Here is a 24931-nt window from a genome sequence, read left to right as displayed (position 1 = left end):
GGTTCCTGGTGGTACCGATCAATACGATATAGTGGAGATCAGATTCTCATTCGGACAACTCAAATATATACATATTTTGTCTATAAAACACGGAACATGGACATGAAACGTAAGTACAAAGCATCTCAAAATGTTAATGTGTTCATCTGGAAATATCCATCTGCTGATGTTAAAATGCTTCTGCTTTATAAGCCTTTGTTAGGTTAAAATAATGTTTCTGTTTCTTTTAGAGTGTTTGTAAAGACGTAATTTTGTTGCAGGTGAAGAGTACTCTGAAAGAATACTTAAGTATTCGGGAGAGGGAATTACAGAGATCTATATTTATGTCTGTCTGTCTATACATTAAAAAAAGAAAGAAAAAAGGATATTGTATGTTGAGAAAAACATGGAGACCTGCCTGTAGTCCTGAGTTACTATGTGGCCACTAGGAGTGCAGCCTATATCTGTGTGGTTTCTTCTGTGTTTGTAACAAAAATAGGTGTTGGGAATTTTCTAGGGGCTGTCATAAAACTACTGTACCACCAAAGAATGAAATAGCATTTCTGGTTTTCTATTCTTGTTATGTTATAGCTAAATTTCTGTTTAAAATTTTTGCTCCCTCTCAATTTCATGTTGCTTGTTTATAATTTTTGATATACTTGTTTTTCTTGTCTGCTCATTTTTAAAGGAATAAAAAAAACCTTTTTCTGGGGAAATCTGTAGATGCATTATGTTGGTGCAGAATTGGATCTTTCGGTTTGGAGGCTGGCATGGGCCGAAGAATTAGCATGGTACTAATTAGTTCCAGATTGGATTTTACTAGATTGCATGCTCAGAGCAATTGAAAAGCAGGATAAACAAAGCCCCCAAAACCCTCTTGAAAGGGTTCATAAATACATTCTCTTACTCCTTTGAATTGCACTGTTGTTCAGCTTTAGATTTACTGGAAGATTGCTGGAATCATCAGCTCTTGATAACAGCCTTTTCCTACCGAAGTGCTTCACATATAATACCAGAGGTCTAGGAGATAAGAGTATGGAAATACGTTAGCTTTCTAGTCACAGCACACATGGATTTGTGTGTGGGATTAATTCAGACCAGTTATGCTCTCCACCTTGTAATACTCTTATGCTTTTTCCCCTTCTCTTAAACAGCTAGGTGAGAAAGGAGGAATGGGAGAGTAGGTGAGACTTGTTTAGAAGTTTAGGAAGATCATTGCAAACCTGCCTGCCTTTTTTCTCCAAACTTTTTGTCAGCAGCAGATTATTTCATGTTGAACCTTGCTCAGAACCATAGCTTTGAGGCTTGCCTTGTGTCTCCTACAGATTGATTAAAAAGTTAACTCTAGGTTTAGGTGGCCTTATTTAAGGACTTAACACTTTCAGGGTATCCTGGAGGCAGAGGCAGGTAATTTTTTTTTCCCCTGAGGTCTGTGTGTAATCTGAATGAAAAATGAGGTGCGGCTGAGGTGGCTTAGACAAACCACAGAGTGATAAGGTAAGGCTTTTGCTTGGTTGTGAGTTCCACAGTGGTGAGGTACCAGTGCCAAAACTCAAGGCTTAAGCTTGGGCAAGTGTAATCAAACCAGGCTAGGGAAATGGTGAGACAAATCTGCATGACTTGCCTTGTTTTAGATACTTTATTAGGCTTCAGGATGAAAAAGTTTTTTAAACTTCCTTTCTTGAAGATCCACAGTTGTTGATCTTATAGGAAAGTATTTATAGCTGTCTGAAATGCTTTGATATGCTCTGCTCAGGAAGTAAATAGATAATCGAGAACGGAAATGAAAATTGATGCTAGGGGAACTTAACTAGTTGTTAGTAGGTGGAATTCACTGAGCATTGCAACTAGGCAAAAATAACTTTGACTTGCTTGGTAAACTTGCTCAAAATTTAAGAATGAAGCTTGAGTAACTTGCTGAAAAAGTTACTTTAACTGGAGCAAATGATGGGGTGAGCTTTCTTTTATTATCTATGGCTGAGGCGTCTTTTATGTTCGTGAGCAGAAAGAAGGCTAAAATATTCCGTTGTGTAGGTTTTTCATCTTAATTACAGAACAGAATATTTTGAGGTAGTACGGATTTTTCTAATCACATTAGGAAAAGAGCAGTCCACCATCTTCATGGGATTTGTTGGAGGGGTATTTATTGAACTGCTTTTCTAATAATTAAAAGAATTTTTGGGGGGTGAATTTTCAATGCTGATTGAAGAGAAAAATGAGTTTAAATTTATCCTTCTTGCCTTCCCCTCCAGTACACACATTGTGATTGTGCTGCAGGCATGTGAATTGTTGAGAGGAATGGTTCTGTGAGCATGCAGAAGTAGTCAAACAGCTGTCCAGTGACATCTGCCAGTCCTAAAGAAGCCTAACTATGTTTTTGTGAAGACATTTAGAGTTAAATGCTGGACTTGATGCCATGCAAAATGGAGCCTTGAGCGATCTCTTTTGTCTTGTGTCAGGCGTTGGTTCTTGACTCCTTTGCCCTGCGGCAGTAGGAACTGATCCACTAAGGAGCGAACAGGGATATTCACGGTTGTTGGAGGAAGAGTGGGAATAAGTTTTGTGGCTGAGGGTTCTGAAGAAATCATTGAGTGGCATAGGATGTTGCTGACTTTTTCTCTGTTTGTGTCCAATTATCTTTGCAGGGCTTATCATGGTTTTAGCAGGGGCATCCGAATTTGACCCTCAGTACAATAAAGATGCTACGAGCAGACCAGCAGACAACATTCAGATACCACAGGTTAGTTATGTCAAGAGTTGTTTTATAAATAACTGACCCTTTTAAGGGAAGAGGGAGATGTTGCTTCTAGGTGAACAGCTGACAATTCAAGTTCAACACATTAATTTTATTGAGATGCAACTGTATCCCTTCAGAAGTAGGAATTAGAAGCTAGACTTGATTTAATTTTTTAAAGAAAAGTTAACATTAATTGGAGATAATGCTTAGCTTAAATGGAACCAGTTTAATATATAGACTGCTGGGTTGGGTTTTTGGGGAGGGATAAATACATAGGGAGTATCAGTCCTTATAAATTTTGAGTATTGGTATAAGGGAGTGATCACCATTTGATAAAGTTCTTTAAAATCATTAACACAGATCTGGTTAAATATGCTGAAATAAAATTGTTATTTGATGTCTGAATTAATAATGTCTTTAAATATTAGAAAGATTCTTCCATGAATGTCTGTTCCCCTCTGGTTGCCTCTTATTTTCATTTGCACTTAAGTCTTCCCAGCAGAGGTGCCATAATGCATACTGTGGCAAATAATTATTGCTATCAGTGTTTTAGGAAGTCTTATTTATCAGAAACTAAAACTTTATTTTTAAGAAAATACTCCAATGAAAATGTTTCAAATTTGCAAAGTGAGGGGGAGTAGTTTCACAAATTTACATGCACGTAATTGAATTTTCAAGTCATAAACATACTTTCATGTCATAAACATAAAGAAAATAGACTGAGATACCTCTTTACTTAATTGCCTCTTTTACAAATTCTTTATCAGAGAGGGAGCTGGAATTGTAGTTAGGTGAGCTTTTTCAACAGTGGGAGCACATGACTGGAAAACATCACCTTGATCATCGGTTCTTCTCCCGTGCTGTTGCAAGTGTTGGCATTGTGCAAGCCCTTTATATTTAATCATCCTTTATTTAAAAGGCACTCAAGCCTCCTGTAACCATATCCTACAGAGAAGCTGTTCCAGAATGTGCTGTTCTAGTGGTTAGGGGTCTTGTTTGTGATCAATTTATAGACATGTTTTTTGTCGTCATTATTCTTGGATCTGACTGATTCTTGCTAGACAGAAGCAATAACCCCTTTGTTCTCTTTGTGTCTTTATGTTGCTAAACTAGACAAGCTGCTGTCTTTTAATCCTGTCTTTCCCAAAAGGCTCTTCATTTCCCTCATCCTGCTACATACTGAATGGGGTACTGTTCCCAGTTGATATATTTCTAAATTTTACATTATTTTTTATCTGCTCAGAATTGTCCAAAGCATTCCATGTTAAGTCTTAGCAGTGCCTTAGTTGGTGGCACTACGATTCCTGTATTTCTGCAGGGAATAACTTTCAGCATACTGTTTTCCACAACTGTTTCATATGGTAGTTTAATACCAAATAGCCCAACTAGTGTGAGATTACTAAGTTTTTTTTGATTTCTCTTGTCTTATATAGCTGTTTTCCAGCTAACAAGCTTCCATCTTTGAGCTGCAGTTCTTTTTAGTATGCAAGTGCATGATCTTGCATTTTATACGGTTGGATTTTGTTCCATTTCTAAAGGTCCAGTAATCAGTGTCATCTGTGTTGTGGTTTTTTTCCCTGAGTGTATGGCAGTACAAGTCTCTGAAGCATCAATACAGAAGAGTATTGCTAATAATTTTCGTTAGTGTATCCAGCTTTTAGGGCCATGATCATTGTTCCCATTTTTATTTCACTGTTTTACCGTACAGCCAGTATTGATACTTCTGATAAGGTTTTCTTATCAAAGTTTTACTCTTCTTTGTCTGGTGTTATACCAGGATGTGCTTCTAAGGAACTTCTCGTCAGAAGGTCTTTTTTTCAGCTGTAGGGAAAGACTGGTCAAAGGTCAGTGTAGCCTGGCTGTTGATGTCCTGACTTCACTTTGTATCTGGAGATTGTGGAACGTCAGTCTCTCCTAAAAAGTGAGACTTCTGGGCCATGTATTGATTCTTATAAACTATGAGCTTCTGTTACTCATTTTTGCAGCCTCTCCAGGGTCTTCAACAAACTCAGGCAAGAGACCTGTTTGAACTGTGTATCTTGGTCTAGTTAGAGGTCATCCTGATGAAAGAACACCACACTTTTTTCAAGTTGGTGCTGTTTATAAATAAGTCAAAATACTTGATCTTCAGCCTACCAGGGAGTTAGGTTTATAACCCTCCTTCCTGTGATGCCTGAGACTTACTTCTGAGAAAGCTGGTTGGGTCTTAGATGGGTGAAAGGTCTCAAGGTGATGCTGTTGCTAGTGCATATTGAGTCTGACATAAATACTTGAGAAATATGGTTGAATCCAGTAAACCTTGGCAATAAAATCAGATTTTTAAGGTATTTATCTATTAATACCAATTTCTTCAATGCTGTTCAAGGCAAGTTTTTTTGTCTGCAGATCTTTACTTCCCCCCTCACTCCCACATTGAAACAAGGTGTTTAAAGACACTTTTTGATTTTTTGGAGATGGGTTTTGAGTAAAAATAGCTAATGTTCATTTCTACAGAACTTTCCAGGGAAAAGTTACTTAAAGTCTTGCTTTTGTGAATGTAACTTTCTTCTTGTAAACTGTTCTCCTCCTGTATTTGTTTCTCTTTAGCACCAAAATAGCTATTTGTGTTTAACTATTTTATTTTAGCTAATCAGAGAAATTGGTGGCATAAATTTAAAGAAGAATGAGCCTCCGCTCACCTGCCCTTACAGCCTGAAAGCCAGAGTTCTGCTGTTGACTCATCTTGCCAGGATGAAAGTTCCTGAGGTTCTTGAAGAAGGTAATGGTTTCTCCCCTGATGAGATATTGTTGGAAACAGAGCAACACATTGCATGCCACAGTAGTCATAATTCTTTTCCATTAAAGAGTTGCATGGATCTATCCTCAATAATCTCTATGCAGTGTACTTAGTTTTTCAACTTTACTGACTCTTTAAAACATTGACTTAGCTTTTACTCATTCTCTTGACAGCCCTGTAATACTGATATCCTACTTTTAAATGTTTTTTTGGCTGCAAATGTGATAATAATGACTTTGGTATTTTTTTTCTCTTTGTAATAGAATTAAAAGTTAAACATGTGAAGTAGATCTGCTTTTCAGAGTAAAGAAATCAAAGATAAGCGTTCTCTATTTTTGCATTCTATATATTGCTTTCTCTAACACTTCCACACACGGTTATTTTTGGAGTTTTTGGGCCCACTATGTGAAGCAAAGATGACAAGGTTAGAACCTTAAATATCAGCTACATGTGAACTTCAGTTTGTGTTTTGCAATTTTTCATACTTGTAAAAATACAAACTGAAATGTTTTTAAAGTTAGTTCTTAAGTTTCAGCCATGAAGTTCACGATTTTTTAAGCTGACCAGCAAACTTGATGTTCTATATTTTAATGTGGATTAAACCAAACAAACAACAGTCGAGTGAAGGTGCTTTGGTTCAAATTTTCCAGTTTCTTTCAAAAGAAAATTGATCACTTTTAAATAGTCACTAAAAACCTCTCATCTTCCTTGCCACTTAGTTAACTGTTTCAACTTACAGCTTCACAGACTATATTCAAAAGTAGTTAGTGCTTTACAAATAATGTTTCCCCCCAAACTGTTTTTTCACTTAAAATTAAAAATCCTTTTTTTCAACCTAGGTGGTTACCTACAGAATTCATGCTATTTTAATAAGACTGGTAAATTGTCTGTGCCATCCTGTTTCTTTTCTTAGATGTGTCTAATATGTACTTCTTCATTTGGTGTGGAAGCTGCTTGTCTGGTATACAAAATTTGTGTTCCCTTTTAGCACTTGTTCTTTACTTTTTTGTTAGGGAATGCTACAGATGGATGTGTCAATGAGAATAAAGTGGTATTTTCAATAATGCAAGAATGAATAGGAATGAAGACCACACCATTAAATGTCCAGTTCATGCAAACTGTCTCCTTTTTTTCCTAATAGAAGTGCAGCATAATTGCAGCCAGTTATGTCTTGCAGATCAGCAGTTCATCCTGAAAAAGAGTCCTGCACTACTTCAAGAAATGATTAATGTGATCTGCCAACTAATAATCATGGCTCGAAGCCGGGAAGGTAAGAAAAGAAACTGTATAATTTAGACTAGTAAATACGATTCTTCATTGCAGTGCTTCAGAAGGTCTTTGGTTTTTGTGGGAAACTTAATCTGTGATATTTAGAAATGCCTAAATGCACTTTTTCTCTTTTTACTGTAATTGGAGAGCTCTCAATTTTGAGGATTGAAATGCTGCTGCTGTCAAGCTCTACTCTGAAATCTTGAGTATGTGTGTTCAGCTTGTAATTTTGCAATTAAAAGTTTTGCCTTAAATGTAATTGAAAATCTTTTCTTAAAGGTCTGGTCCGTTTTCAGTAGCAAAGCACTTAGTGTAAGACAAATTAAACCTTGTGTTCATCCATCTTTTAAGTTGCGCTTTTACAGTTCTTCCCCTCCTGTCATGAGTGTCACTTTTTTTGATCATTTCTTTTTCATCATTTCTTTGTATGTTGCTCATATTTCTCCATTTCGGGATCCTATGCTGTTTGGCCTGTTGTGTAAGTTTTTTCTGAACTTGTAGGGTCAGATGCTTTGCTGTAATTGCCATAGAAATTACAGTTTAATTGAAATGTAATATTTAAGCATTTTGTATTCTTACTGTAAAAAGGCAGTTAGGCTGAACGTGGTTGCTTGCAGTGTAAAGACACAAAGGCTTGGATCTTGTTCCTTTATTGCAACAAACATAGGCAAGGCAATTTTTTTAATACCAAACTGGTGAACATTTTGTTTGCTATCAAATAATACTTACTGGTTGATCTTTACTAGACCAAAACCCCTTTGACCCCCTTGATACCCTCCTAACAAGAATGGTTTTGGGGAAGATCTTTCCCAGCACTATTGGAAGTGGTGCTGGAAATCATGGTCCACAACCAAATGAAGTATGAGAGTAGAGGGAACGTGAGCAGATAAGTATGTCACATGCTGGCTTACATGTCCTATTTTAGAAAGAAATATTGATTAAGTATGGTTTTAGTTCTATTTTAAACCCTATTTTTACTAGTCTCTGAGACTGCCAGGGAGAAAACTTGAAACCTGGAAGTAAACAGTAGCCATATTTTTCATTATAGAAGTAATCTCCACCTAACATTAGATTATATTTATTAATGAGTATCATATTAAGAGCTTAGCTGTGCATATGTTTTTGTGAATATTGTCCAGACTAGTACTATAACAAAGTTGCAAAGATATGCTGTGAAACTTTAATAGTTTATTTTATAAAAAGCTAAGTAGCTGTTTTGGAGGTTTAGGTTTGTGGGATTTTTTTTGTGTGTTAAAATTTTGCTAGCTCAGCCAGTCCAAGTCCACATATTATAGCTAATTATGAAAAGCACTTGAATGAAGACATCATTTTACTTGTTCATAAGCCCTTGCATATGCCAAATGTAGGTATGTCTTTTTTTTTTAATCTGGATAGGTTTTTTTAATAAAAATACTTCAAACCTCTGAAAGATGTCTTTTAAGATGGACTATGTATATATTAGTCAACTAGCAAATACTTGTTTTCTCTTGTGCAAAATGAAACCAAAATAATACAGCTGGAAGTTTTTTTTTTAATGCAACAGAACTGGGAGCCTTTGAAAAATGAACACCTATAGCTCTTCTTGTAAAAGCTGAAAAAGATACTTAACAGAGTACATGATATACTTTACAACTTGAATGACCTCCAAGTAGCTGTATTCTTCTCTGGTTCTGTATGTACATGGAGATACCTTTTTAATTTCACATAAAATGTTTATTTATAGATGCAGTGTATTTAATAAACTGCTTTGAAGTTGCAGAAAAGTTAGATTTGAGCTTAAATTAAAATAAAAAAAAATCAAACAGTACTTTAGAAGGCAGTAATGTAAACTAATTTTCTGTTTGCATGGAAACTACTAACAATTTCTAGATATTATCATGATCCCTTCCAACCTCAGTGAGTCTGTGAAAGTGGATGAGAATTTATAGCTGTCATTATGTATGGTAGAAGTTACTTCCATAGATTTGGAAAAAAAGAAGGGTATCATAGGTATAGTTGAGGATTTGTTTGGTATTTCTTTAGCAGGTTCTCTCAAAATTATTTCAGAAGTTTAAAAATGGCTGTATTCAGAAATTTGCACCAAACATTTCCTCTCACTTCTATACTAGTGCTCTCAGCACAAAGCATTAAAGGGAAGGCGATGCTGAAGAGTTGCCCATCAGGCCAACTATAAGGAATTTGAGGACTTGGAGGTAAACTGTTTAGAATTTTGGTGTTTTTTCTAAAGGAAAAATCACCATTTTTGCTACTTATCGCTTAGGAAATTTAAAATGTTGACCCTGTTTTTGGTGACCGTACAGGTAGAAAGAATTCTGTCCCCCTGCTGACTGTTGTTGGGGAAACAAATGGAAATTGATAAAAGTGTCATTGTTGGCTTTTTTTTGTTAAAGATATGAATAAAATTAAAGTTAGATATTGAAATTTTTGAGAGACTGTTTTGTTTAAGTTTGTGTATTTGTCATCTTAACATGATTTGAAGTTAGATGAGATGAGCCTAGGGGTGGCCTGCCAGAGTTGAAATCGATAGCCCAGCTCAAGTGCATCTACACCAGTGCACGCAGCATGGGCACCAAACAGGAGGAACTGGAAGCCATTGTGCAGCGGGACAGCTATGATGTAGTTGCCATCACAGAAACATGGTGGGATGCTTCTCATGACTGGAGTGCTGCAATGGATGGCTATAAGCTCTTCCGAAGGGATAGAATGGGAAGGAGAGGTGGTGGGGTGGCTCTGTATGTTAGGGAGTGTTTTGATTGCATAGAAATCGATGATTGTGAAGACCAAGTAGAGTGCTTGTGGGTAAGGATGAGGGGGAAGGCCAATGAGGCAGATATCCTGCTGGGAGTCTGTTACAGACCACCCAACCAGGATGAAGAGACAGATGAGACATTCTATAAGCGACTGGCAGAAGTCTCGCATTCGCTGGCCCTTGTTCTTGTGGGGGACTTCAACCTACCGGACATCTGCTGGAAGTATAACATGGCAGAGAGGAAACAATCTGGGAGGTTCCTGGAGTGTGTGGAGGGTAACTTCCTGACACAGCTCGTGAGTGAGCCCACCAGGGGAGGTGCCTTGCTGGACCTGCTGTTTACAAACAGAGAAGGACTGGTGAGAGATGTGGTGGTCGGAGGCCGTCTTGGGCTTAGCGACCATGACATGATAGAATTCTCAGTTGTGAGTGAAATAAGGAGAGGGGTCAGCAAAACTGCTACCATGGACTTCCGGAGGGCAGACTTTGGCCTGTTCAGGTCACTTATTGAGAGAGTCCCTTGGGAGACAGTCCTGAAGGACAAAGGGGTCCAGGAAGGCTGGACAGCCTTCAAGAAGGAAATCTTAAAGGCGCAGGAGCGGGCGGTCCCCATGTGCTGTAAGAAGAGCTGGCGGGGAAGGCGACCGGCCTGGCTGAACAGGGAGATTTTGCTGGGACTCAGGGAAAAGAGGAGAGTTTATTACCTCTGGAAGAAGGGGCAGGCAACTCAGGAAGAGTACAAGGATCTCGTTAGGTCAAGCAGGGACAAAATTAGAAAGGCAAAAGCCCAGCTAGAGCTCAGTCTGGCCACGGTCGCAAAGGATAATAAAAAGTGTTTTTACAAATATATTAACAACAAAAAGAGAGGCAAGGAGAATCTCCATCCCCTACTGGATATGGCGGGGAACATTGTCTCCAAGGACGAGGACAAGGCTGAGGTACTTAATGCCTTCTTCGCCTCAGTCTTTAATAGCCAGTCCAGGTATCCACAGGGTATTCAGCCCCTGAGCTGGAAGATGGGGATGGAGAGCACAATGTACTCCTCATAATCCAGGAGGAAGCAGTCAAGGACATGCTAAACCACCTGGACACCCACAAGTCTATGGGGCCTGACGGGATCCACCCGAGAGTACTGAGAGAGCTGGCGGAGGAGCTTTCCAAGCCACTCTCCATCATTTATCAGCAGTCCTGGTTAACAGGGGAGGTCCCAGACGACTGGAGGCTTGCCAATGTGACACCCTACAAGAAAGGCTGGAAGGAGGATCCTGGGAACTACAAGCCTGTCAGCCTGACCTCTGTACCAGGGAAGATTATGGAGCGGTTGGTCTTGAGAGTGCTCACAGGGCATGTGCAGGACAACCAAGGGCTCAGGCCCAGCCAGCATGGGTTCATGAAAGGCAGGTCCTGCTTGACCAACCTGATCTCCTTCTATGACCAGGTGACCCACCTAGTGGATGAGGGAAAGGCTGTGGACGTTGTCTACCTGGACTTTAGTAAAGCCTTTGACAGCGTCTCCCACAGCATTCTCCTGGAGAAACTGGCGGCTCGTGGCTTAGACGGGTTTACTCTTCGCTGGGTGAGGAACTGGCTGGATGGCCGAGCCCAGAGAGTTGTGGTGAATGGTGTTAAATCCGGCTGGCGGCCGGTCACAAGCGGTGTTCCCCAGGGCTCGGTTCTGGGACCGGTCTTGTTCAATATCTTTATAGATGATCTGGATGAGGGAATTGAGTGCTCCCTCAGTAAGTTTGCAGATGACACCAAGTTGGGTGGGAGTGTTGATCTGCTGGAGGGTAGGAGGGCTCTGCAGAGGGATCTGGACAGGCTGGATCGATGGGCAGAGGTCAACTGTATGAGGTTTAATAAGGCCAAGTACCGGGTCCTGCACTTCGGCCACAACAACCCCACGCAACGCTACAGGCTTGGGGAGGAGTGGCTAGAGAGCAGCCTGGCGGAAAGGGACCTGGGGGTGCTGGTTGACAGCCGGCTGAACATGAGCCGGCAGTGTGCCCAGGTGGCCAAGAAGGCCAACAGCGTCCTGGCCTGTATCAGGAATAGTGTGGCCAGCAGGAGTAGGGAAGTGATCATGCCTCTGTATTCAGCACTGGTGAAGCCGCACCTTGAATCCTGTGTTCAGTGTTGGGCCTCTCACTACAAGAAGGATGTTGAGGTGCTGGAGCATGTCCAGAGAAGGGCAACGAAGCTGGTGAGGGGTCTGGAGCACGTGTCTTATGAGGAGCGGCTGAGGGAACTGGGGTTGTTTAGTCTGAAGAAGAGGAGGCTGAGAGGAGACCTTATCGGTCTCTACAACTACCTGAAAGGGGGTTGTGGCGACAAGGGTGTTGGTCTCTTCTCCCAAGTAACTAGTGATAGGTCAAGAGGAAATGGCCTCAAGTTGCGCCAGGGGAGGTTTAGATTGGATATTAGGAAAAATTTCTTCACTGAGAGGGTGGTCAGGCATTGGAACAGGCTGCCCGGGGAGGTGGTGGAGTCGCCATCTCTGGAAGTGTTTCAAAAACGTGTGGATGTGGCACTTCAGGACATGGTTTAGGGGACATGGTGGTGCTAGATTAATGGTTGGACTTGATGATCTTGAAGGTCCTTTCCAACCTAGTGATTCTGTGAAGTAGCTTAAAACTTAACTACAGATGTTTTGGGGTCTAGTTCTACTTTTAACTTAAATCAGCCTTCACATGGTACATAAAATTATCGCATGCTATAATTAGCCGTAAATGTTCAACAATCCTATCTGTGAAAATACGAAGATGATGGCATGCGTTAATATTATCTAAAGAAATATTTTGGGGACAAGTGTTATTTTGTGAAACCTAAATTGACGGTGGGATGAGGAGTCTCATTTTGTGCTGCATTCATTAATGTCTTTCAAATATCCTTAAGCAGCATAATAATCTTAAAAATATCTGTAACCATTTATGCATACTTTGTAATCAAGTCTTTCGAAGAAAAGCACCATGGATGAATCTTGAGAATCTTGGCACTTAGTTATCCTAGTTGTTTTTAAAAATGTTCGTACAGCTTTCAACTATTGGTCCAGTACAATCTGTTCTCAAAGGAGGTGTAAGAAAGACTAGAAGCACTAAGAACAGCACATCACAGAATGAGATTTATGAAGTTCTGCTGTCTGAGCCCTTCATAGGGACAAGCATCCTGCCTTCCCAGATAGCAAAAAGTGGTGCTTCAAGCTGCTTGTGCATCCCCATAAAAGCCATGGACACTGCCTTTCATGTCAAACCCCATTAGAAACAGTCTGTCACAAAAGGATGAGTGTAGGGTTGGCATAAAAATCATTTAATCGTGGTCACTTCTTAACAGAGCTCTCATTCTCAGCAGATGAGTTTGGATTCGTTATTATTTGGATTTGTTATTTACAAGGAACAGATTTAATTTGCTTTCATAAAAATACTATTTTCGTTTCAGTCCAGTCAGTTTTTAATTACTGCTAAGCTTTTTCCAGCCTGGTGGAAAATGTGGCAATTGTGAGCTACCTTTAGATAAAATGTCTTGTTCTCTCTTACCTGATTTCTGCATCGTCTGTGAGACTTTCTTTTTACATCCCTGAAAATACGCTTTGCTCTGTGGCATCCCTTGTTTGCATCCATTGTTTTGTAACGATTTAACTGGTTGTTGATAATCAGCAGCTCTAAATTACCTTAAGGATGATCTCAAAGAAGCCATTGGGTATCATAAGTAGATGGCTGCCCTGCCAAGCCAGGTGTTTGCTGCCAAAACCATGGCGTGAGCTCTAGTAACTGTGCAGAAAGGTTACGCATCACTTCAGCTGTCCAGGCAAAGTGCATTTCTCAATTCAGGTTGGAAGCTGCCGTATAACATAGAGGTTGTGTTTTGACCCAGGTGTATACCATTCCTGCACAAGCAAGTCTGATTTGCATTTAAACTTGTGATTGACTACTTTAATGTCATATGTTTTGGATGACTTTATGACCTTAGATTAAAGGTAGTCTTGTCTTGTGCACTTTGACAAGCAGAAGCTGTCAAAGTATGTGCAGTAATGGCATTCATTTTATGGTGGGGGCAGTTGGGTGTTGTTAAATGCTGTACTGTCATCAAATCCACTCTCAGGGAATACAAATTCCTGTGTTATTTTCAGGAAGCCAAAATATATTCTCCAACTTGTAAAATATTTTTCTACTGCAATATGGATGATGAGTTAATGCTTTAAGAAAGAGAAGAATTTCTACTCTGACTCGTGCTTTGTGGTCTCAAACCTCTAGGTGACTTTCCTGCAATAGTCAAGTTTGTCAGAGAATTTTAGGACTCTCTTATTAACTTGGTTTGCAGTGGGGGTTTTTAATTAAAAAAAAATCCTGTGAATTTCCTTAGCAGCAGCCATAAAAATTATAGGGGAGGTGAGAGATAGGTAAGGTGGAAAGTAAATTTTGTGCTATTTAGTTGGGAGATTAATCTTTCCATTACTTTTTTAAAGGTAGAAGTTACATCTTTGTTACTTATCAGCATGTCTAGCCAGATAGTTCCATTAATGTGTTATTTTTCTCTTTGCATTGCATATAATCTCCACAGTATTTATTAATATACTGGATTAAAAAAAAAGTCCTGCCATATAATTTGATAGCTGATGACATTTAAAGGTCCCTTCCAACCCAAAGATTCTATGATTCTGTGATTATATTTATAGCTTCATGTAACTGATGAAGAAACAGGCCATTTGAACGGAGAGGGGAAGGTGATAGCAGAGATGGTGGAGTGATCTTTTGTGTACATTTAACGTGCTCTAGTCGCAGCTTATAAATTTGCAGCAAGGTTGTGATGTAAAGGAAGGAGAAAACACACTGAAGACACGCTGGTTTTTTTGGTCAGATTTGTTTTTCATATTTCCTATGTAAACTTTTAAAATTAATTTAAACTTGCTTTTTAACAAAATACATGGCCATTGGCACTTAAATAAACTTTCAGCAATTTTTGGCCTCGGTACCCTTTTGGTCAGGTGCAGGTTACAGCATGTCTGCCTTCTCATCCAGGTGTAAGTAAATCTGCTTTATCCACATCTGTAGTTGCCTTGATAGTGTGGTAAGCTGGGTCACACAGCCCCAGCAGAGTGGCCGTATTCCTTCTGACGATCTGTTGAAAGATGCCTCTATGCCCCTGTTGCAGTGTCCCAAACATACCAGCCAAATGTGTCCAGACCAAATTTATGTATTTGTGTATTTGTGTATGTATGCACACAGATATTTGTATTCATACTTATTTTTATATGTTTATATGCAGAATATACCTATAACAGTCAAGGTAATCAAAGGTTGATTGTTTCTCAGAAAAGGTTTTAAAGCATAGGAATAAATAAAATGGTAGGCATTATAAATTACAGGTGCTTTCTGTAATACATGTTTGAAATTGCCTTTAGTTCTTTCATATGCCACATGCAAGTTCAGAAAAAGATTTAAGTTGCTTAAATTCCTCTTGGCTCTCTGAAAGGATCTAACTTACTTTTCTGTTTCACAGTAAAGTATATATAGAGCGACCTGAACATTGCCAGTTCCAGACTTGCAGCAGCTCTTGAGCTGCAGGGGAATTCTGAATTGAGTTTTCTAAACAGGGTTTTGGGAAGTCTTATTTATGAATGGATGGTTGTCTAACAAAGTTAAATAGCAGTATGTGGAAATCTGTCTGCTTTGCTTTTTCATTTCTTTGCAGACATGACGAAAAGTATTAAACGACTATTTCTTTTTTCTTTTGCTTTGTTCTGGTTAAGACTTTTCCCTTGACTATCTTATAATAATTTTAATTATGTAGAGTGTATGCCTTTTAATACTTTACCTATAATTCCTTTAATATTTTAATTTCTAAAAGTCAAATAGATGTTTGCATAGACACACCTTTTAACCTTTAGGTGTACTTACAAAAGCCATGCCTTTTGATATTTTTACAGCTATTCTTACTGCCTTCTAACAAAATAATATGCTTTGCTTAGCTTCAATTATACCTACAGTTTTTTCTTGCATGTAATAGACTGCTACCTTTATGTTCATATCTCAGGATGAAAATCTTATAAATAATGTATTGTGTTGTAAAAGATTAATGTTTAATGATAAATTATATTTAGTGATATGCTTACAAAGAGCTAAACATGTTATATGCACATATACATATAAAATAAATTAAAACAAGTTGGTTTTCATGCTGCCTTTTTTTTTTTTTAAACTTAAGTGGTGGCATTTTTTACTATAATAATTGTGTAGATACATTGTGCTGTTGTTCCCTGAGACAATGTTAGATGGAAGTATTTCCCTTTCTTGGTGTTCAGCTGTGATAGCCTAAATATGGGAAGAAAATATCTGCTGGGCTATTTGACTGCAGTAAGAGTAAAAAGGCTGCCTGGTTTATTATGCTGAACATTTTAAGATGCCTCTTTCATTTGCTTAGTTGACTGAAAACAAGGTTTTCTGTAGTGTGTAGTACAAGAATACATTGTAAAAGTGTAAGAAGAAAAAAATTTTAAAATGATGTTGTCTGTTTCATTCTCCTCAAGAAAGGGAGTTCCGTGCTCCATCTTTGGGATCTTTGGAAAATTGCATGAAGCTTTCCCAGATGACTGTCCAGGGACTTCAACAGTTCAAGTCTCCCCTTTTGCAGCTGCCTCACATTGAAGAGGACAATCTTAGGCGAGTCTCCAATCATAAAAAGGTATAAAACTACAAATGATACTTGGTAACTTCTTAAAACACTTTCTGCTACTTCTTTTACCTACTTGCCTATAAGGAAGTAAGGTCACGAATTAACTAAGAGAATTAAAATATGTTTATTTTTCAGGATTTCAGTACAACACTTCCTAAATGATCTGTGTGCTTTTTGTTTCTTTAAAATCCATCTCAGTTAGGAGATGGGAAATAAGATCAGATCTGATAAAGTGTAAAAGAATGTAAAAGATGAGTCTAGGTTGACCTCGCAAACAGAAGAAACTTTTTTCTTATTACAGAGTACTATCTCCTGTTTAATATCTTTCCAGCATGTGTCTGGAATATCTTACTGGGACTTAACTTTTTTTGGGGGGGCGTTTACATCATTCTTAATTTCATTTGATAGAAAATGTATTTGGAAGGTAACACAGATGAGTTCCTAAAAGGAAAAAAATTATCAGTTACTGTGGGACCTTTTTTCAGATTTTGTGACCCTTTATGTATGAAAGAGGATGCTTTATAAAGCTCTTACTATGTAGCTGTAGTTGGGTAAGTGTTGGTATTTTTAGAATTTAGTGACAAAAAAGAATAGGCTTATCTGAATACCTGCATACGTTTCTTCACTCTGTTTCACTGACTCTCTGTATTCAAACCTGCTTGTTTGATTGTACTATATCTTCTAGGAATGCCTGGTTAGAAACAAGCAGTTATCTTCTAGTAGAACCTATTGACTTTTTGAGTCTTTTTACAATGATGATTTGGATCAATCTTAAAAATATTCTTTTTATTTAATGGAAATTTTGTTTAGCTTTAACTATAGCCTTAGGTGGCATTTAAATGCTTCTGTGTTACTGTGAAGATAAGAATTCTTAAGTACTGTATTTTTTTAATCACCTTTGAACATGCTTGTTCATCAAATAATCAAGTAGTCTTTTCCTTTGGATAAAGTAAAAGAATCATTTTCTTATCAGTATCATCAAACACTTACTTTTCTTAATCCAGGCCTAAACTACAGGGAGCATACAAAAAAGTTTGCAATTTTAGATGTATTTTTTGACATGTGCAGTGTAACTAAGTAAAAAAATCAAGAATTTGGCTATCCCATAATCCCACCTGTCCTTCCCCTGAAAGAGGGAAGAGACCAATTTGCTAGGCTTGTTTGTACAGGATTCCCATGCGTTGAGCTCTTCAAAAATACGGTCCCTTAGATTGGAGATGAGATCAGTCTACCTGGCTGCATGAAGTTGTTTTTAGTAAAATACGTAGATTTATAATGGTGAGGTAATCAAGTGTTCAGACAAATCTGTGTTTCTTTTATCCTTTTTGCTCTGCAAATCTTAAAAGGAATGGTTTTAGATTTGTTTGCAGTTCAGTATAAAAAAAAAAGTAACTTGTACTTAGTTGTTCTTGCTAATATAAATCTCAAAGCACTGAAGTACTCTAAATAAAGAACTGATTAGTACGATTCCTTGGCTCAGCTTTCTGAAAAAGCTGGCTGAAATAATAGTTTTATAAGTAATGTATCCAGTTTCTAAGGGGTGACATGCTAAGGAATGCACCAATGTTCAAAGCAGTGCTGTTTAGTAGGTTTGTTTGAATTCAGCCTCTTAGTTTTATTGTTTCTCAAAACATATGCTTGCTAGTTTCCTAAAATACGGTGTTGTTATAAGAACAAATCAAATGGTGTGTATGTATCAGTAACACGGGGACACAAATGGTATATTCTCAAGAGTTTTCGTGGACTATCTTCTCTGCTACCATGTGACTTCCTTTCTTTTTTTTTTTTTTTGTTTTAATTCAGTATAAAATCAAAAGTATTCAGGATTTGGTGAGTTTGAAAGGTTCTGATCGTCGCAATTTACTGCACTTCCTAGAAGATAAGAAATACGATGAAGTTATGGCTGTCCTTGGCAGCTTTCCGTATGTCACTATGGATATTAAACCACAGGGTGAGTGGGAGGTCCTTTTGTTCTGTATATGTTGCTCTTCTGACATTTTGATAGTTTGTTGGCAGTAAGCTTTTGGAGGATGCTGAAACACAACTCTCTCTTATTTATGTGGCCTGGAAATTACATACTTTTTTGAGTGGCGGCCTCTTGTACATGAGATTTATAGTGTGAGGAGACAAAGTACGTTGAAACATTTCACAGATTCCCAAGCCAGCAGTAGTTTCTCCTACAGGAGCTTGTCTGGTATTTCATCTGTTGATTTAATTTTTCATGAGCAATGTGAATTCTGGTCGAAATACCACTTTTATTAGCTATCTTAAAAAGTTGGTGCTTATTCCAGAATTTATGTTCAACTTACTGCAGCGTGGAGAGTCCTTTGTGAGATTTTGAGTTGGAGACCCTGATGACTAAATATTCATGTGGTCCTTTGTGATAATCCTTGTACAGTTTTTATATCTGACAGTTTGTCCATGCTAGGCTTAGCTACCTTTTGTGTGTACTGTTTTAATGAATGTATAATGCTCTTCCCCTCTGAAGGTTAGGTATATTGTTAAGCAGTTCCTGTTAGGCAGCCTTTCGGTGGACAGTGAATTGGTTCTGCAGTCTCCTTTCCTTCATAGAAGATCAGTGCTAGTAAATGTGAGATATTTGAAAGGTTGTTCTAACACTTGTTTCTAATTTATATCGTTACTGTGGTTGCAATGATCAAATTTAAAATGTGATGTGTTTTGTTTGGGTAGCCCAATTTGTAATTTGGCATATGCATAGTCCTCTGTGAGAAGCAAATGTTAATGGAAATATCAGTTAAGGAAGCAAATGTCTGTTAATCTTGGTATTTCTAAATGTTGTTTGTGTTTTTTTAAAAAACAAACAAAAGACTTTATCTTATTGTACCACAGGATTGTACACAGTTCTGTTAATCTGCTTAAAATTCAGTCTTGGGGTACCTTCCCATATTTTGGCAAGCAGCCCTTTTCTGCCTGTAGTCTTTATTTGTCACACAGCTGTACTCAGGTGTGGTATGGAGGATTAAACAATGCATATGCTTCCCTGTTTAGCTCAGTGTTACCATTATATAAAATATATATGTAAAACTAGTGGATAGTAAAACTGCTTTCTCAGGGTGAGGGTCAGGGGTAATAAATAAAATTTCTACACTGGGATATAACTCTGTTCCTCCCCAACCTGGGACAGTCTCCAGTTCATAGATTGGAGATATAAACTCTGCAGTGGCTTTCCTGTGGGTTTTATGTTTTAGTTAAAATAATCATTGCTGTTCTTTTATTTTCCTTTGCCTTCTACTTAAAAAGACAATTAAATGCATGATTGTTAATGTGGCATTGAAATTGAGTTGTTAATCATATGAAAGTCAGGAAAATCAAAGTTATGATTCCCAGAACAAATATAACAGGGTCCCTTTGGTCATGTGTAGTATTTCATGTTTCTGAAGTTTTATGCTTTAATATATAATGCACAATGTTACAGAGTTATGGTTCCCACAGCAGCTATAACTATGAATTTTCTAACTTTCATGCAATTAAAATTTTAAACTCTGTTACTGGTTTATAGTTTGCTGAATTACCAGCCCTCATCCTGATAGTATATTTGAGGTTGTAAGAGACTTATTAAATATTTTGAAATTAAATTTTGTTCAAAATTCTGGAATTTGTATGCTTATATGTAGACATAGCAGAAACAATGTTTAGTGGAAAAAAAGGCTTTAGAGAAGTTTAACTGATGTGTTGCTCTTTTTTTTACGCTAGTTTTGGATGATGAAGACAGCAACAATATTACAGTAGGTTCTCTTGTCACTGTTCTGGTCACACTAACAAGACAGACCATGGCAGTAAGTACTAAGAATACTTGTTCTTTCAGGGTAATTGCAAGTGTATGCTAATAAACAGGCATTTTGTCTTTGCAAGCTAACAGTGTTTTGTAAATATAACTGTGAAATTAAGACTTGAAATTGAGAACTTCCTGATGTTGATCCTCCCTTATGTTTTTGTTTCTGAATGAGAAAGTTTTCCTGGAATCAAACCAAAGTTCAGTCTGACCCGTTGCAGTTGTCTAGGGAACAGTAAAAGAACATGGCAAGTGATACTGCCCTGAGGTTTGTAAATAACAGGAAAAGAGACATTCAGAAACTTAGTTCTTGGACTAGAATAACGTATTCACTCAAGACCTTAGGACAGTGTTTGATTTCACTTTTTGTGGGCTCATAATGTTACAAATCCCTTGGGTGTTATAGACACTTTTGCGAAAGAAACTCAATCCAGCAGAATGCAGAATATACATGGCAATATAAAGGAGGTACACCAGTGCCACATGAAGAAAGAGGACTGCTGGATGGGTAGCAATGTGGCTTAACCAAAATACTACTATACCCTGGTAGTTAAACTTCTGATTTGTGCTTATTTTTTAGCTTAAAATGTAGTAAAATGACTTTCTTTGAACAAAAAATGCAATGCACAAAAACTAAACAAAACAAAGTTTTACGTAACAAATCCTACAGTGTCAATTTTCGCATCTGTACTATTCAGATAATTATCTTAAGTAAACACAAAGTCTGAGTTATGCCTCTAAGGTAAGGCATACGAGCATGAGTATTACTGTTGAACATCAGACTAGCCATTGAAGCCAGTTCAGCAGAAAGCAATCTGTATATATAAAGTGCCATGTGTTCATGCTATGGAATTTCAGAATGCATCACCTCAATGATAACTGAGGATGCAGTATGTAGAAAGTAAAAGCACCATATCACTATGCTGGATCTTAAAAACGAAGGAAACTGAAAATTGTGAGCATATTGAACTGTACTTAGAAATTAATTTAAATGTCTGACAGCATACAGAAGAATTACTGAAGATGTTTTCTGTGTCAGCTCCACTAGGCAGTCTGGCATTGAGATACATGACCTAAAAACTAGAGCTAGCCTTTTCTGTGATGCTTTTTTGTGGTGATCTCTCGTATTTGCCATCTTTGTATGATGACAACTCCTTATGACTGAATATTTGGTTTTTTTTAAATGGCATATAGTATGTTTTGAAGAAAGAAATGCATGAAAAAATTCCATTTGCATAGAGATGTTCTAGTCTACATAATACTAACATTGTGTTTTGTCTTAATGTTTCGTATTTCTGATTTGATTTTTTGTCCTGTGTCCCTGAGTAGCAGTGCAGCTGTTGAAGTTTTTAATGCTTTGGCAACTGGAGCAGAATTTGCATTTTACTACTGCTTGCTTTTGTGATACAGGATTTCTATGCTTTATAAAACAAGTAGGTTTTTGGAACAAGATGACATGTTGTTACTAAATTTCTTTATAATGCTAGTGATGGAAAAATCCTAGACCAAATGTTCAAAATAGCGTTTAATTTTGATCTGTTAATCCCCTGTTGTGTTTGTCACTGATAAAAGAATTTGCCATAGTGTGTAAAACCTTCAGACCTGATTAAGGTGATTCAGTCTAAGTTCAAATATAAAAAATAATAATTTGCTCTTTTGGTACATCTTTTTCTAACCAGGAAGTATTTGAAAAGGAACAGTCTATATGTGCAGCAGAGGAGCAACCAGCAGAAGATGGGGTAAGCGAAGAATGAATGTTCCTCTTGCTAGCTAAAGAGAACTTTCTTTCAGATACTGAGTTGCTAATTGTGTGCTTCTTCAGCATTTTTTTCCAGAAATGCCCAAATGTCTCTTGAGCTATGCTTTCTAACTTTGGTTCTCAGCTTAGAATGCTGAAAGTACAGTGAATGCCTGAAATCTAATGAACAGAACAAATATTTGAAATACTGTTTTCCTACAGCAAGGAGATGTCAACAAAGTTAAGAGCAAAGGATGGCAACAAAAGAATAAAGGAACCAAGAAAACTTCAAAATCAAAGAAAAAGAAGCCGTTGAAAAAGAAACCTGTGCCACCTTCATTGCAGCCACCGAAACAGCAGAAGCAAAAACAAGCTAATGGGGTAGCTCATAGATTCATTGATATTTTAGTAGTTTGTTCAGTTCATCACTCCTAGTCTGATTGTTCTTTTGTATCTGTCTGTTAGTTTCATTCTGTGCTTTTGTAATGCGTATCTCCTAAAACAGCATTTTTTTTTACATTTAAAAATTACTGGTAAAATAGTCAGGGAACCACCACAGGGACGTTTCCAATGGCCTGCTGAAAGTTGTGCCTAACTACTTTAGTAGTCTGGCTTCGTAGTCCCTTCTTGTTGGTTCTTGCTGTGTTCTGGGAGGTGAATTGTTCTGTACCTTCTACTTTTCCTTTTAAAGGAGAAAAATGAAGTGATACTGCCTTCTGTTAAATTAAGTAGCTGTAGTACCTTTATGCTCCCACTGCTTGGTGCTTTCTCCACCTCATAGGCTATGTTGTAGGAACTTTCTTATATTCTCTCTGATTTTCTTATGACTTTTTGAAATGCGATCCCAGAATCAAATACTGTTTTCTCCTATTTGTGTTGTGAGTGCCATATGGAGAGGGAAAATTGCTTCCCTATTCCTCTTAGCACATGAGGTGAAAAGGATTAATCTTCACTGCAGACATACTCCGTGACACAAGAAGAGTGTAGATCAAAATAGGAAATAAGGGCTATGACCTTAAGACAGGTGTTGTGAATGCTGTGTACTACAATAATGCAGACAAACTAAGTTAGAGGTTTTTGTTTGTTGTTTTTTTCTTTCCCATTAGGAAGTAGTTGTGAAGGAAGAAGAGGAGGAGATCTCTGATAAAGGAAGTGAATCTGAAGAAGAAGAAACAAACAGGGACTCTCAAAGTGAAAAAGATGATGGAAGTGACAGAGACTCTGAAAGAGAACAAGATGAGAAGCAAAACAAAGATGATGAAGCTGTAAGCCTTACTTTTTCTTGAAGGGTAATGTTGCCTCTGAGGTTGAGGCAAAATGGGTTTTAATCCTCTAGCATCCCCTCAGGCTAGGCAACAGTAGGATGAAGGAGTAATACCAGTTCTCCAGAGGTTTTGAGACCTCATTCTGGCATAAGAGCTTTGTCATTGCCAGTCTGTTTCAGAAAGAGCAGTGAAGGGTCTTTGCAGCATAGACAGAAAACTTAAAAATGACATGAGAAAAATAGCTTAACTTCAGGGAAAGATTGTAACGTTTCTTTCAGCTTGACTTGGTTACTAGCTGCTGCAGATTTTGTGAGATAAAGTCTCTCCTTTGAACTTTGTTTTTTACATGCAGTGGCTGTTGCATACTGCATAATGCATACTGTAAGCACACAGTAGTTGAACGAACTTGTACATGTGCTTACTAAACTCTATTAACTGTTAATAATTAAGTTAGATGTTCGAAACTGTAGTTGTAATTAAGAACGAGGCATTGTGGTGGTAGATGAGTTCTGCACCACAGGTCTTACAGTGGAAGACTTAAGAGTGACAGCTGGAAGTGCCATACAAGATGAGAATAAGCTTCTGATGGGAAAAGAATCATCAAGATTGTAAAAAGGACTCTTACAGCTCAGCCAGTGAGTGTTTATAGGTAGTGCTGTAGAAGTGAGTTTTGAAGAATGTGTGCAAGCCCGGCAGATTTGTGTTTTGGGTTTTTTGGTGTTTTTTTTAATATTTATGTGAGTGGTCTCTCAAGTTTTACTGTTGCTTGATTTTTTTTTTTTCTTTTAATCATACTGTATAACGATCTTTACATGCCTCTCCCTTTTATAATGTGTAGTGTAGCACAAGAACTTGTCGTATGTATTATTTCCATGGGGTAGTATGTCTGTCTTTTTTTTAAATGCCAAAGATGCCTAATGCACAGTAATTCTTTGAACTTGTCTTTGACAGGAGTGGCAAGAACTACAGCAAAGTATACAGAGGAAGGAACGAGCGCTTCTTGAAACGAAGTCAAAGATAACACATCCCGTTTACAGTCTTTTTTTTCCTGAGGTCAGTGATAGAAAACATTGTAGCTGTGAAACATGAGAGTTAATATAATAGAAATTAATTGCTATTTTTATATTTTTACTGTAAATACTGGGCTTATCAAGTATTAGACTTTTTGGAAAAATTGCTAATCTTCATTTTAAAAAAGTCTTTTAATTCATAAAATCCTCTCAAACTTTCAGATGTTTTTCTAAAAACTTTTAATGTATTACTCTTTCTGTCCAGTTCCCAGAGACTTGCAAACTTGTATAGAATTTAAGGTTCCTTTTTGATGGCAATAATGCTAAAGTTTTTTTTTTTTTTTCCCTGCTGATCTGCTACATATATATTCAGAATGCAACATTTCATATATATAGGGATCTAATTTATAGTCCTTTTCTTCTCTCTTTTTTTTTTTCTCTGGAAGGTGAAAGCACAGCACTGGCTCTAATCTAGAGTTAGAGTATTGCTTGCTCTTTATCTAACTGCAAGCACCTGTGAGCAGCAGAGGTCCTGACCCCTCCTGTGTTAACAGTAATGACAGGAGAGTTTGGGGGTCATTTGGATCAGCAGATTGTTTTGGTGTGCTGCTTGACTTCAAGACTGAACGCAGCAGCATGGTGGCAACACAGCGTGCAGCTGTGGAAGGTGGAGAGGGTTGGCAAAGCTGTTTCTTTCTACCACAGCGTAGTCTGGAAGTGACAGAAGCCAATTGTGGAACAGTCTTTCCTGCAGAGCTCAAAAATACGAGATCAGGTGTGGATGAGTATCAGAGAAAGGCATGTATCTGAGAGTGGTTACTCAGTATAGTTGACAGACTGGGGTGTCTCTGCAGCAGCCTTTGGTGTTGAAAGCATGTTCTGATACATCGGTTGTTACTTACACAAACAGCTAACCACTCAATAGGTGTCTGAAAACCCATTACAG

The 24931-nt window shown here is 37.8% G+C and overlaps 1 protein-coding gene across 1 annotated transcript in view; it reads left to right on the top strand.

Moving 5' to 3' along the window:
• Nucleotides 1-24931, top strand: part of SEC63 (SEC63 homolog, protein translocation regulator) — a 64130-nt gene that overhangs the window by 32345 nt on the left and 6854 nt on the right. Inside the window, exons 8-18 of the mRNA XM_081997878.1 lie at nt 1-109; nt 2625-2719; nt 5342-5474; nt 6670-6762; nt 16034-16188; nt 17983-18130; nt 19894-19976; nt 21652-21711; nt 21933-22103; nt 22817-22975; nt 23927-24028. Of these exons, the coding sequence (XP_081854004.1) occupies nt 1-109; nt 2625-2719; nt 5342-5474; nt 6670-6762; nt 16034-16188; nt 17983-18130; nt 19894-19976; nt 21652-21711; nt 21933-22103; nt 22817-22975; nt 23927-24028 (1308 nt within the window). The remainder of the gene's footprint in view (nt 110-2624; nt 2720-5341; nt 5475-6669; nt 6763-16033; nt 16189-17982; nt 18131-19893; nt 19977-21651; nt 21712-21932; nt 22104-22816; nt 22976-23926; nt 24029-24931) is intronic.

The sequence above is a fragment of the Phaethon aethereus genome (genome assembly GCF_964289735.1).
Source record: "Phaethon aethereus genome assembly, chromosome: 3".
In the NCBI taxonomy this organism is placed as follows: domain Eukaryota; kingdom Metazoa; phylum Chordata; class Aves; order Phaethontiformes; family Phaethontidae; genus Phaethon; species Phaethon aethereus.
Note: the sequence above shows the minus strand (reverse complement) of the source record. Positions and strands in the feature narration are given on the sequence as shown.